The 12,504-nt window shown below is 55.4% G+C and overlaps 1 protein-coding gene across 3 annotated transcripts in view; it reads left to right on the forward strand.

Moving 5' to 3' along the window:
• The window catches only part of ITGAE (integrin subunit alpha E), an 85,331-nt gene that overhangs the window by 31,798 nt on the left and 41,029 nt on the right, over positions 1-12,504 (forward strand). For all 3 annotated transcript variants that reach the window (XM_033185067.1, XM_033185068.1, XM_033185069.1), the window contains exons 3-13: positions 1,091-1,182; positions 2,757-2,824; positions 3,222-3,339; positions 3,565-3,732; positions 4,429-4,544; positions 5,160-5,311; positions 7,160-7,313; positions 8,002-8,152; positions 9,195-9,262; positions 10,105-10,246; positions 12,223-12,365. In XM_033185067.1, coding sequence (XP_033040958.1) covers positions 1,091-1,182; positions 2,757-2,824; positions 3,222-3,339; positions 3,565-3,732; positions 4,429-4,544; positions 5,160-5,311; positions 7,160-7,313; positions 8,002-8,152; positions 9,195-9,262; positions 10,105-10,246; positions 12,223-12,365 — 1,372 coding nt within the window. The remainder of the gene's footprint in view (positions 1-1,090; positions 1,183-2,756; positions 2,825-3,221; positions 3,340-3,564; positions 3,733-4,428; positions 4,545-5,159; positions 5,312-7,159; positions 7,314-8,001; positions 8,153-9,194; positions 9,263-10,104; positions 10,247-12,222; positions 12,366-12,504) is intronic.

Below are 12,504 nucleotides of genomic sequence, written 5' to 3' on the forward strand. Positions count from 1 at the left end.
AATCTAGAAGAAAGTGTTTCAAGGAGATGGTTACTTATGTCCCGGGCTTCTGAGAAGTTGAGGAAGACGAGGACAGAGAGGGGCCCGTTGGATGTGGCATTGTAGGGACCCCTGGTGACCGTCACAGGAGCCGTGACGGAGGGTGGGAAGTCCCCTTGGGGTGGGTTCAGCTGGGGGTGGGCAGATGCATGCACAGGTGCAGACTTTGTTATTATTCTGTAAGCCACGCCAATACGTGAATATATTTCATAATGTATTAAAATGTAGAGTGATAGGAGTTGAGGAAGTGGAGACGGTATCTCATTTCTACCCCCATCCTGTGCTCTTTAATCTGTCCCAACCCACTGTAGCCACATCATGACTTTTTTTTTTTTTTTTTGAGACAGAGTCTCGCTCTGTCGCCCAGGCTGGAGTGCAGTGGTGTGATCTCGGCTCACTGCAAGCTCCGCCTCCCCAGTTCACACCATTCTCCTGCCTCAGCCTCCTCAGTAGCTGGAACTACAGGCACACGCCACCACGCCCGCTAATTTTTGTATTTTTAGTAGAGATGGGGTTTCACCATATTGATTAGGTTGGTCTCAAACTCCTGACCTCAGGTGATCCACCTGCCTCAGCCTCCCAAAGTGCTGGGATTACAGGTGTGAGCCACTGCGCCTGGCCTCCAAACCTCCAGTTTTGACTAACCCACAGGATAGGGGCACCAACGTGCTGTCTCAGGAACTAAGGCCAGGCAGGGAAGGCCCCCTGGGTGGCCCCCAACAGAACCAACCCCAACGCTGGTGGTTTTCTGGCCTCCCCATCCCTACCCCCACAAGCGAGCAGAGTTTTTATTAACCATTAGTATCACCCCCTCTTTGTCAGGGTGGGCAGCAGGCAGAGAGGGGTTGTATTTAACCATTTCCTGCCTGGCGCTGTGTAGAAGTAGAGACTGGGCAAATGTTCTCCACGTAATTCAGTCTGGGCTAGGAATCTGCAGGCCACACAGGGAGCCTGTGAGCCCCGGCAACTGGAATGGGAAGTGTGCTGGGCAGGCAGGGAGAAGACGAGGAACATCAGCCAGCTCAGCTTTGCAATCTCCCCTCCTACTCAGGCTCCTGGTCACCAGCCCCAGAACCAAGAGGACACCAGGGCCCCTCCATCGATGCTCCCTTGTGCAGGATGAAATCCTTTGCCATCCTGTAGGTAAGTCAGCCCCAACTTCAGGGAATGCTCCCCAGGACCCCGTTTCTTGCAAAATCTCCCTCATCTAAACTCAAACCATTCCAACCCCAGCCCTGCCTAATCCAGCCCATTCACCCCTAGACTCTAGCCTCACCCACAGCAAGATTCCATCCCCACCCCCAGTCCCACCCCAACCCAATCCTAACCCCCGGCCACCTTTCCTGATGCAATCCTAGCAACAGAAACCATCCCTACAATGTATTGTGTGTCCACCGTGTGCCTGGCAGTCCTCTGAGTCATTTAGTTTTCATCCTCACAACCACACCATTTACAAGAGAGGAAGCGACAGCTCAGATAATGTGAGTCTTTTGGTTACCAGTATGACAAAGGTCACACTTTTAGTGGTGGCTGATTTGAAACTCTAGCCCTTCCTGATGCAACTGACTCATCACACCTCAGTGGAATTCACCCCCTACCTATTCAGTCTAACTGTGGCCATCCTAGTAACTAGCATGGGGCCTGGCATATATTAGGTACTCAATAAATGCCATTTGAATGAATGAATGAATGAATGAATGAATGAACCTGATTCATTCATTAACTAAACTCTATCCATCCTACCCAATCAAACTCAAGTCACAGATTTACTGACAACTTCTTGGCGCTATATAAATATATAAATAGAATCCTTGTCTGAGGCGGGGTGCTGTGGCTTACGTCTATAATCCCAGCACTTTGGGAGTTTGAGGCGGGTGGATCACTTGAGGTCAGGAGCTCGAGACCAGCCTGTCCAATATGGCAAAACCCCATCCGTACTACAAATACAAAAATTAGCCAGGTGTGGTGGTGCACACCTATAATCCCAGCTATTTGGGAGGCTGAGGCAGAAGAATCACTTGAACCCAGGAGGTGGAGGTTACAGTGAGCTGAGATTGCACCACTGGATTCCAGTCTGGGCAACAGAGCAAGATTCTGTTTAAAAAAAAAAAAATCCTTGTCTGAGAGGCACTGAGTTGAACAGATTCAATCTCAGTCCAGCAGGGTTGACTGAGTGATTCCATGACTCAAAAATAAAACAGTATCCTGAGGCTGACAGTGGGGAGGAAGAGGAAGGAGCTACCATTTCTGCCCCTGAGGCTGTGGGGCAGTAAGATTCCCCAGGATGGGTCTGTGAGGCTGGCGGCTCCTCGGTCCACACAGCCAGTCCCGCAGTTTCTTGCACATTCCTTGGCACCTTCACACCCACCAGGCAGTGCTTCTCCACCCACCTGTTCGACCAAGCTCACTGAGGAAAAGCAGCAGGTATCAGCTATTGCTGGACGCCCATCACCACACTCACAAGGCTGGGCACAGAGCAGACATCAATGGGCATGTGTTAAATGGGCCAGCAAATGAGCCCCAGGGATGGGCACTCGGCCCTGAACATGTCCAGTCCTGACCTTGAAGTCCCCCATTCTAGCTTTCTAGAGTCTTCTCTGAGTGGCCAACAGTTCCTCAGAGGGGCCTGACCAAGGTGGCTCTGTGCCCTCTGACCTTGGCTTTGGGTCTCTGCCTCCCAGAGTCCCCTCCTCCTTACCTGGGTTTAACTTTTTCAGAGCATGTCCCCATCCCCAAGGGGAGGCACCGGGGAGTGACCGTTGTCCGGAGCCAACACGGCGTTTTGGTGAGTGCATGGGCAAGAGGGAGGGCCTTAGGGAGGCTGGTGCTAACCCTCGTGGTTGACCCTGGTGTTGAGACTGGTTCCGACTGGCACGCTATTTCAGAGGCTGAGTAGTCTAGCATCTCCCTGGTGCCAGCCCCAGGCTGACTGTAGCTCCGACCACCTATGCTGATACCAGGGCTGACCTAGGTGTTCCCTGTGACCCAGCACACTCATGCAGGTGTCGGCCTCAGCCTTGACCCCAGCACAGACCCCTACACCTGGTGAGGGGTGGGCCAGCCACTCCTGTGCCCCCTGCCTGGTTGATCCACTGAGTTCTAGAATGGGGGTGAGAATATGGGTGTAGCTCAGGAACGCGGGGGTGACCTGGTGTCTCCCTACCCTCTCTTCCCTCCCCCAGATATGCATTCAAGTGCTGGCCCGGCGGCCTCACAGCCTCAGCTCAGAACTCACAGGCACCTGTGGCCTCCTGGGCCCTGACCTCCATCCCCAGGCTCAGGCCAACTTCTTCGACCTTGGTAAGGACTGGACATTCACTGGCCTTGGATAGCTCTAAAGAGATCTCCTTGGTCTCCAAGAAAAGGCACCAGCTCACGGCAAATGTAGCGGGACACAGGCCCACGGTGGAGCAAGGCAGGGTTGAGGCATCACATAAAAGGAATCAGGGCAGAACCACATGTGAGCGTGCTCGGGTGAGGACGGAGCCTTTCTGACTCTCAGCTCTTCCATGTATGTTTTTAAAGAAAATCTCCTGGATCCAGATGCACGTGTGGACACTGGAGACTGCTATAGCAACAAAGAAGACAGCAAGGGAGAGGATGCAAACACAGCCAGGCGGCGCCGGGCTCTGGAGAAGGAGGAGGAGGAGGAAGATGAGGAGGAGGAGGAAGACGAGGAGGAGGAGGAAGCTGGTGAGAAGAGGCAGATCTGGGTTGCTCTGAGTCTATCAGAGCCAACCCCTAGGCTGCAGCCTCCAAGGGTGAGGGGTGCCTCAGTCTGAGAGATGGGGAGCAGTGGCTGGACTTTACAGGCCTGACCAGTACCAGCTCCACCCACTCTATCTTATAAGTGGGGAAACTGAGGCTCAGAGAGTGGTAGTGATGGGAATGGCTCACACAGCAAGCAAAACCTGACCAGGTTCTAGCTCTCTTTTTGAAGGGGGAGACAAAAGCTTCTCTCTTGGGGCCAGGCATGGTGGCTCACGCCTGTAATCCCAGCACTTTGGGAGGCCAAGGTGGGCGGATCACTTGAGATCAGGAGTTCGAGACCAGCCTGGCCAACATGGTGAAACCCCGACTTTACTAAAAAATTCAAAAATCAGCCAGGCGTGGTAGTGTGCATCTGTAGTCCCAGCTACTTATGAGGCTGAGGCAGAAGAATTGCTTGAACCCAGGAGGCAGAGGTTGCAGTGAGCCAAGATCCCACCACTACCTTCTAGCCTGGGCAACAGAGTGAAGCTCCATAAAAAAAAAAAAAAAGGCTTCCCTTTTGGGAGGTTCTCCAACTTCTTCCCTGAATTGAGCCCTCAGGCCTACAACAGGGGCATGTACCGTACACATGCTGCCCTCACATCCCATGCCCACTCCTGACCTGTTTGTCTTGGCCAGGCACTGAGATTGCCATCATCCTGGACGGCTCAGGAAGCATTGATCCCCCAGACTTTCAGAGAGCCAAAGACTTCATCTCCAACATGATGAGGAACTTCTATGAAAAGTGTTTTGAGGTGGGCTTTCCTAAGAGCTGGTTATCACTTATCTATTGCTGAGAATCACCCTACCTCAGAACAACAGTCACCACATTTGCTCACAATTCTATGGGTCAGATACTTGGGCTGGGCTCAGCTGGATGGTTCTTCTGTCCATCTTGCCTGGAGTTACCCTGGAGCTGCAGGCATCTGGTTGCTTGACTGGGGCTGGATGGCCTAAGATGATCTCACTCACTTGTCTGGACCATGTGTCTTTAGCAGGCCAGCCCAAATTTTTCATGGCAGCAACATTCTAAGAGGGCCAGATCCAATGCATGCAAGTATTTTTCAACTCTCTAATTATATCACATTTGCTGATGCCTCATTGGCCAAAGCCAGTCACATGGCCAGTCGCATTGTCAGTATGGAGGGGACTATGCAGGGAGCTAGGGAGAAGTCTGTGACTCATTGGGGGCCATTACTATCGCACCCTTCTCTACCTCCACTCACTTAGAGATTTTGCTCTGCCTTAGCCTCTCTTTCTGCCCAGGGATAAGGTAGAAGGAGTGGATTTTTCTGCTGCTTCCAGGGGGAGCCATTTCAGGGGCGGAGGTGGCAAGTCTTCCAACCTCCTGCCCTCCCCATCCTCTGCAGTGCAACTTTGCCCTGGTGCAGTACGGAGGAGTGATCCAGACTGAGTTTGACCTTCGGGACGGCCAGGATGTGACGGCCTCCCTCGCCAAAGTCCAGAATATCACTCAAGTGGGGAGTGTCACCAAGACTGCCTCAGCCATGCAACATGTCTTGTGAGTGTTGGGGGCTGCAGGAATTATTCTGGCCATGCCCAGAGTCTCTGTGGCATCATGCTTGGAGGAAGTGGCTGGACAGAACTGCAGAAGAGAATTAGGGTTCCAGCCTTTCCCTGGCTGAGAGAGAACGTGAGGGATGATACCTCAAGACTGTCTTCCAAAAAGTCTTCCAAAGCCTTCCTCTTGTGAGAGGCAGGAGAGCAGAGTGCTCGGTGGACAGGCTGGCTGGGTTCAGATCTCAGCTCTGGTTTGTATCTGTGTGACCTCGGGCAAACTGAAGGACCTTGTGACCTGGGCTTCAGTTTCCTCACTTTAAAAATGAGAAAAAATAGCACAGTAGCTCACACTTGTAATCCCAGCACTTTGGGAGGCCAAGGCAGGTGGATCACCTGAGGTCAGGAGTTTGAGACCAGCCTGGCTAACATGGTGAAACTCTGTCTCTACTAAAAATACAAAGGGTGTGGTGGCGGATGCCTGTAATCCCAGCTACTTGGGAGGCTGAGGCAGGAGAAACACTTGAACTCGGGAGGCGGAGGCTGCAGTGAGCTGAGATAGTGACACTGCACTCCAGCCTGGGCGACAGAGCGAGACTCCATCTCTCTCAAGAAAATAATAATAGGCCGGGCGCAGTGGCTCAAGCCTGTAATCCCAGCACTTTGGGAGGCCGAGACAGGCGGATCACGTCCAGCCAGGAGATCGAGACCATCCTGGCTAACACAGTGAAACCCCGTCTCTACTAAAAAAATACAAAAAACTAGCCAGGCGAGGTGGCGGGCACCTGTAGTCCCAGCTACGCGGGAGGCTGAGGCAGGAGAATGGTGTGAACCCGGGAGGAGGAGCTTGCAGTGAGCTCCCACTGCACTCCAGCCCGGGAGACAGAGCGAGACTCCGTCTCAAAAAAAAAAAAAAAAAGAAAATAATAATAATTAAATAAATAAAATGAGAATAATAATAGTACTCACTATTATTATTGAGTATAGCTTGGAGCAGTGGCTTGTGCCTATAGTTCCAGCTACTCAGGAAGCTGAGGCAGGAGGACTGCTTGAGCCCAGGAGTTGAAGGATGCAGTGAGTCATGGTCACACCACTGTACTCAAGTCTGGGTGACAGAGTGAGATGCTGTCTCTAAAAAAGAAAGAAAAATAATAGCACTTACCTGATAGATTTTGTGGCAGTTGGATGGGTTAAAATACACAGTGTTTGCCGGGCATGGTGGCTCACGCCTGTAATCCCAGCACTTTGGGAGGCCGAGGCGGGCAGATCACGAGATCAGGATTGAGACCATCCTGGAGAATACGGTGAAACCCTGTCTCCACTGAAAATACAAAAAATTAGCCGGGCGTGGTGGCGGCGCCTGTAGTCCCAGCTACTCAGGAGGCTGAGGCAGGAGAATGGCGTGAACCCAGGAGGCGGAGCTTGCAGTGAGCCGAGATGGCACCACCACACTCTAGCCTGGGCAAAAAAGCGAGACTCCATCTCAAAAAAAAAAAAAAAAATGTATATATATATATAGAGTGTTCACAACAGTGCCTGGCACATGATAAACGCCATGTGAGTATTATCTATCATTTTAATGTCATTACTCTTCCTGTACGCACACAAAAGGAATAGACTGCCAGCCAGCACCTTTCTGCTGGGAGCAGGTGAGAAGCAAGAACACTTGTGTTGCAGCCCTCCCTCTGCCTAGCCTCGCTGTGTGACTTAAGGGGGCATCACCCCCTTCTTTGGGTCTTTTGGGAGGATTGTGAACCCTCCCAATTCTAATACAGGTCAGAGAATAAAGTCTCTCCTGGAGTCGGTCATGCCTCTGGCAAAGCTCTCTTCTTCCTTTACTCTCCCTGCTTAGAGACAACATCTTTACCTCAAGCCACGGCTCCAGAAGAAAAGCATCCAAGGTCATGGTGGTGCTCACCGATGGTGGCATATTCGAGGACCCCCTCGACCTTACGACAGTCATCAACTCCCCTAAAATGCATGGTGTGGAGCGCTTTGCCATTGGGGTAAGAGCCAGGAGCCGGGAGGCACCTCCTGACCCCGCTCAGCCCGGGGTGGGGAGGAGCCGGGGTTGTCAATGGGGGCTTTTCTGGAAGCAGCTTATCCAGACCCTGTTCTATTCGCAAACACTCCCCTTCTCCCCATGCCCTGTCATCCCAGAGAGGGCTCATTTCCCCATGGTGGTCACAGCTTACTGGCCAAACAGCGATGGGAGAGCCCGCAGGAAACACACCAAGGAAGGTTCCTGGAGGACCTTGGTGCCGAGCTGAGTCCTGCCAGACGAACGGGAGTAGCTGGCCTAGGGCGCAGGGGAGGCAGAGAGGGGCCCTGCAGGCAGAGGGAACGGGAGTAGCTGCTTAGGGCGCAGGGGAGGCAGAGAGGGGCCCTGCAGGCAGAGGGAACGGGAGTAGCTGCTTAGGGCACAGGGGAGGCAGAGAGGGGCTCTGCAGGCAGAGGGAACAGCATGTGCACAGGTGAGGAGGGGCTCAGTGTGTTCGGGAGAACAGGTGTACTTTGGTAAAACTGGAATTTTGCCCAGAGTGTGTGTAGAACAGGGAGCAGGGAAAGGAGGAGAAAGGAAGAAAGGAGGCAGGTAATGGAGGGCCCCAGAGGCCAGGTGGAGGGGCTCAGCTCTCTCCCTGGGCCTGGGGAATCCTCGCGGCGCTGACTCACTGACCCAGGCCCCCTGTGCAGGTGGGAGAAGAATTTAAGAGTGCTAGGACTGAGAGGGAACTCAACCTGATCGCCTCAGACCCGGATGAGACCCACGCTTTCAAGGTGACTAACTACATGGCGCTGGATGGGCTGCTGAGCAAACTGCGGTACAACATCATCAGCATGGAAGGTGAGGGCTCGGGGACCCACGCCACCGCAGGAGACCCCAGCCTGTGCTCCAGCCCTGCCTCTGTCCCATCTTCATGTGGGTTCTCTGAGCAACTCCCATCATCTTTCTGAGCCTCAGCTGTTCCATGTCTAAAAAGGTAATAGCCGGGTGTGGTGGCTCACGCCTGGAATCCCAACACTTTGGGAGACAGAGGCGGGTGGATCGCTTGAGTCCAGGAGTTCGAGACCCGCCTGGGCAACATGGCGAAACCCTGTCTCTACTAAAACAAAAATTAGCTGGGGCCGGGTGTGGTGGCTCATGCCTGTAATCCCAACACTCTGGGAAGCCAAGGCTGGTGGATCACCTGAGGTCTGGAGTTCAAGACCAGCCTGGCCAACATGGTGAAATCCTGTTTCTACTAAAAATACAAAAAAATTTAGCCGGCCGTGGTGATGCATGGCTGTGATCCCAGCTACTCAGGAGCCTGAGGCAGAAGAATCGCTTGAACGTAGGAGGCGGAGGTTGCAGTGAGCCAAGATCGCTTCACTGCACTCCAGGATGGGTGACACAGCAAGGCTCCATCTCAAAAAAAAAAAATTAGCCTGGCGTGGTGGTGCATGACCTGTATTCCCAGCTACTTGGGAAGCTAAGGCAACAGGTCACTTGACCTTGGGAGGTGCAGGTTGCAGTGAGCTGACATTGAGCCACTGCACTCCAGCCTGAGCAACAGAGCAAGACACTGTCTCAAAAAAAAAAAAAAGAAGGCAACAATATCTCCAGCCTCCTTGCGTCCCAGAATCTCCATGAAGTTCTGATGAACTGAGCTGGAGCTGGAGAAACAAGAATGACTGGAGCATAGTCCCTTCTCCCAGGAGCTCCCAGACGAGGAAACTGAGGCCTAGAAAGAGAGAGTGAACTGCCCAGACAGTAGTTGCTCAAGGAGAACCTGGGTCTCTACCTTCAACCAAGCATGGTTCCCTGAGGCCAAGCTGGACTGTCCCCTGACTCAGTATCTCCCTTCACCTCGGCCCACAGCAGTCTCACTGGGCTTCTTGGCTTGCAGGCACGGTTGGAGACGCCCTTCACTACCAGCTGGCACAGATCGGCTTCAGTGCTCAGATCCTGGATGAGGTATGTGGCTGACTCAACACCAGGCAGGCTCGCCCATTGGGAAGGGGCCCAGAACACCTAGGATTCAGGGACTCCTGCCTCCCATCCAGGGCTCTGCTCTCCCTGTGATGATTCCTCTAAAAGAGCCATTTTATTTTACTTATTTATTTATTTTGAGACAGAGTCTTGCTCTGTCACCCAGGCTAGAGTGCAGTGGTGTAATCTCGGCTCACTGCAACCTCTGCCTCCCAGGTTCAAGTGATTCTCCTGCCTCAGCCTCCCGAGTAGCTGGGATTACAGGCACGTGCCACCACGCCCGGCTAATTTTTGTATTTTTAGTAGAGACGGGGTTTCGCCATGTTGGCCAGGCTGGTCTCGAACTCCTGACCTCAGGCGATCCACCCGCCCTGGCCTCCCAAAGTGCTGGGATTACAGGTCTGCGCCACCGCGCCCGGCCTGAAAGAGCCATTTTAGGATAAAGGGAAACATTTCTGCCTGCTCACCTTAATCTGGACCACTGAGATAGACAGAAGGGTGGCCATATTGGTGACAGGAGGTGGCTATTTCTGTGTGCTCAAACATCCCGTTGCTCCCCTGAATACAGACAATAGGATGCGGCCTGGGTCAGCCTACCAACCAAGCTGCTTGCTTCTCCCGGAGGCGGGAGTGCAAGGGCACGAGGCAGGAGCCCAGTGTTGGCCTTCTCACCTTCGCACCTGCATCTCTGGCCAGACGGGCACTAGGCCACCGAACGCCCCCCTTCTCCCAGCCAGGTTAGCCGCGCGGGCCTGGAGACCCGCTGCCACCGTGGCCCGGCCCTGGGTCCCTCCCACTCATCTGGGCCCCATCCCCGTCCCCTTCAGCGGCAGGTGCTGCTCGGCGCCGTCGGGGCCTTTGACTGGTCCGGAGGCGCGCTGCTCTACGACACACGCAGCCGCCGGGGCCGCTTCCTGAACCAGACGGCGGCGGCCGCGGCCGCGGAGGCTGCGCAGTACAGCTACCTAGGTGAGGGCGGGGCCTGGGGGCTACTTGGGTGAAGGCGGGGCCTGGGGACTACCTGGGCGAGGGCGGGGCCTGGAGGCTACCTGGGTGAGGGCGGGGCCTGGGGGGCTACCTGGGTGAGGGCGGGGCCTGGAGGCTACCTGGGTGAGGGCGGGGCCTGGGGGGGCTACCTGGGTGAGGGCGGGGCCTGGGGGCTACTTGGGCGAGGGCGGGGCCTGGAGGCTACCTGGGTGAGGGCGGGGCCTGGGGACTACCTGGGCGAGGGCGGGGCCTGGAGGCTACCTGGGTGAAGGTGGGGCCTGGGTGCTACCTGGGCGAGGGCGGGGCCTGGAGACTACCTGGGTGAAGGCGGGGCCTGGGTGGTACCTGGGCGAGGGCAGGGCCTGGAGGCTACCTGGGTGAGGGCGGGGCCTGGGGGGGGTTACCTGGGTGAGGGCGGGGCCTGGGGGTTACCTGGGAGAGGGCAGGGCCTGGGGGGGGCGAGGCTACCTGGTGAGGGCGGGGTCTGGAGGCTACCTGGGCAAGGGTGGGGCCTACCTGGGCGACGGTGGGGCCTGGGGGCTACCTGAGGAGCAAGGGGCCAGGAGACTACCTGGGTGAGGATGGGGCCTGGAGGCTACCTGGGTGAGGATGGGGCCTGGAGGCTACCTGGGCAAGGGCGGGGCCTGGGGGGGCTACCTGGGTGAGGGCGGGGCCTGGGGGCTACCTGGGCAAGGCGGGGCCTGGGGGGGCTACCTGGGTGAGGGCGGGGCCTGGGGGGCTACCTGGGAGAGGGCGGGGCCTGGAGATTACCTGGGAAGGACGGGGCCTGGAGGTCACCTGGGTGAGGGCGGGGCCCAGATGGGGACACCGAGGCTGCGCATTGGGCTGTACTTGAGGTTTCCAAATGGGGGCGAGACCTGGTCGGTCACATGGGCCGAGGGGTGGGCCCTGGTTAGGGACCCTGAGGCTGAGAATTACCGCCTCCTGGATAGGGACAGGGCCTGTACACCAGGCAGAGCAGCCGCCCACAGGAAGGCGGGGCCTCTCCATTAATAATAGTGGTGCAGTAGCTCACGCCTGTAATCCCAGGAGCCCGAGGCGGGCGGATCACCTGAGGTCTGGAGTTCGAGACCAGCCTGGCCAACATGGCAAAACCCCGTCTCTACTAAAAATACAAAAATTAGCTGGGCGTGGTGGCGGACGCCTGTAGTCCCACGTACTCAGAAGTCTGAGGCATAAGAATCTCTTGAACCTGGGAGGTGGAGGTTGCAGTGAGCTAACATTGTGCCACTGCACTCTAGCATGGGTTATAGACCGAGACTCTGTCTCAAAAATAAATCAATACACAAAAGTAATAATAGTGGTGGACAATCCTCTCACCCCTCTTTCCGGTCCTCCTAGGGCGTGTGTGTGAGCGTGGGTAGTAGATGTGTGCGAACGAGTATTTTGGGCAAGGCTGCATACGTGACAGTGTGTGCATCACATGTGTTGATGGGGATGTGTGTGACTGGCAAAGTGAGAGTGTTTGCAGGCCGGGCGCGGTGGCTCAAGCCTGTAATCCCAGCACTTTGGGAGGCCGAGACGGGCAGATCACGAGGTCAGGAGATCGAGACCATCCTGGCTAACACGGTGAAACCCCGTCTCTACTAAAAATACAAAAAAACTAGCTGGGCGAGGTGGCGGGCGCCTGTAGTCCCAGCTACTCGGGAGGCTGAGGCAGGAGAATGGCGTAAACCTGGGAGGCGGAGCTTGCAGTGAGCTGAGATCTGGCCACTGCACTCCAGTCCCGGCGACAGAGCGAGACTCCGCCTCAAAAAAAAAAAAAAAGAGAGAGTGTTTGCTGATGCAGATTTTTAATATAGTGAGAAAGACAGTCTCTCCTAGTTTGCCCCCCTCCCCAGGCCACTTTGAAGGCCTGACTGGGAAGGTGCCGGGGCCAAAAGAGAGGCCAGGTGGGAGCACACGGTGTGTTCACAGCCATACCACCCTTGCCCCAGGTTACGCTGTGGCTGTGCTGCACAAGACCTGCAGCCTCTCCTATGTCGCGGGTGCTCCACGGTACAAACATCACGGGGCCGTGTTTGAGCTCCAGAAGGAGGGCACAGAGACCAGCTTCCTGCCAGTGCTAGAGGGAGAGCAGGTACCTGCTGGGGAGAGCCTCCACCCCTTTTGACGGATGGAGAATCTGGAGGCCCCAAGGGAAAGGGGTGGGTCCCAGGGTGCACAGTGGGCCAGGGCCCAGGCCGGGTAAAACTCAGGCTCCTGACTGGATCTCAAGG

The sequence above is a fragment of the Trachypithecus francoisi genome, unplaced genomic scaffold, assembly GCF_009764315.1.
Source record: "Trachypithecus francoisi isolate TF-2019V2 unplaced genomic scaffold, Tfra_2.0 Lachesis_group20, whole genome shotgun sequence".
Lineage (NCBI taxonomy): Eukaryota > Metazoa > Chordata > Mammalia > Primates > Cercopithecidae > Trachypithecus > Trachypithecus francoisi.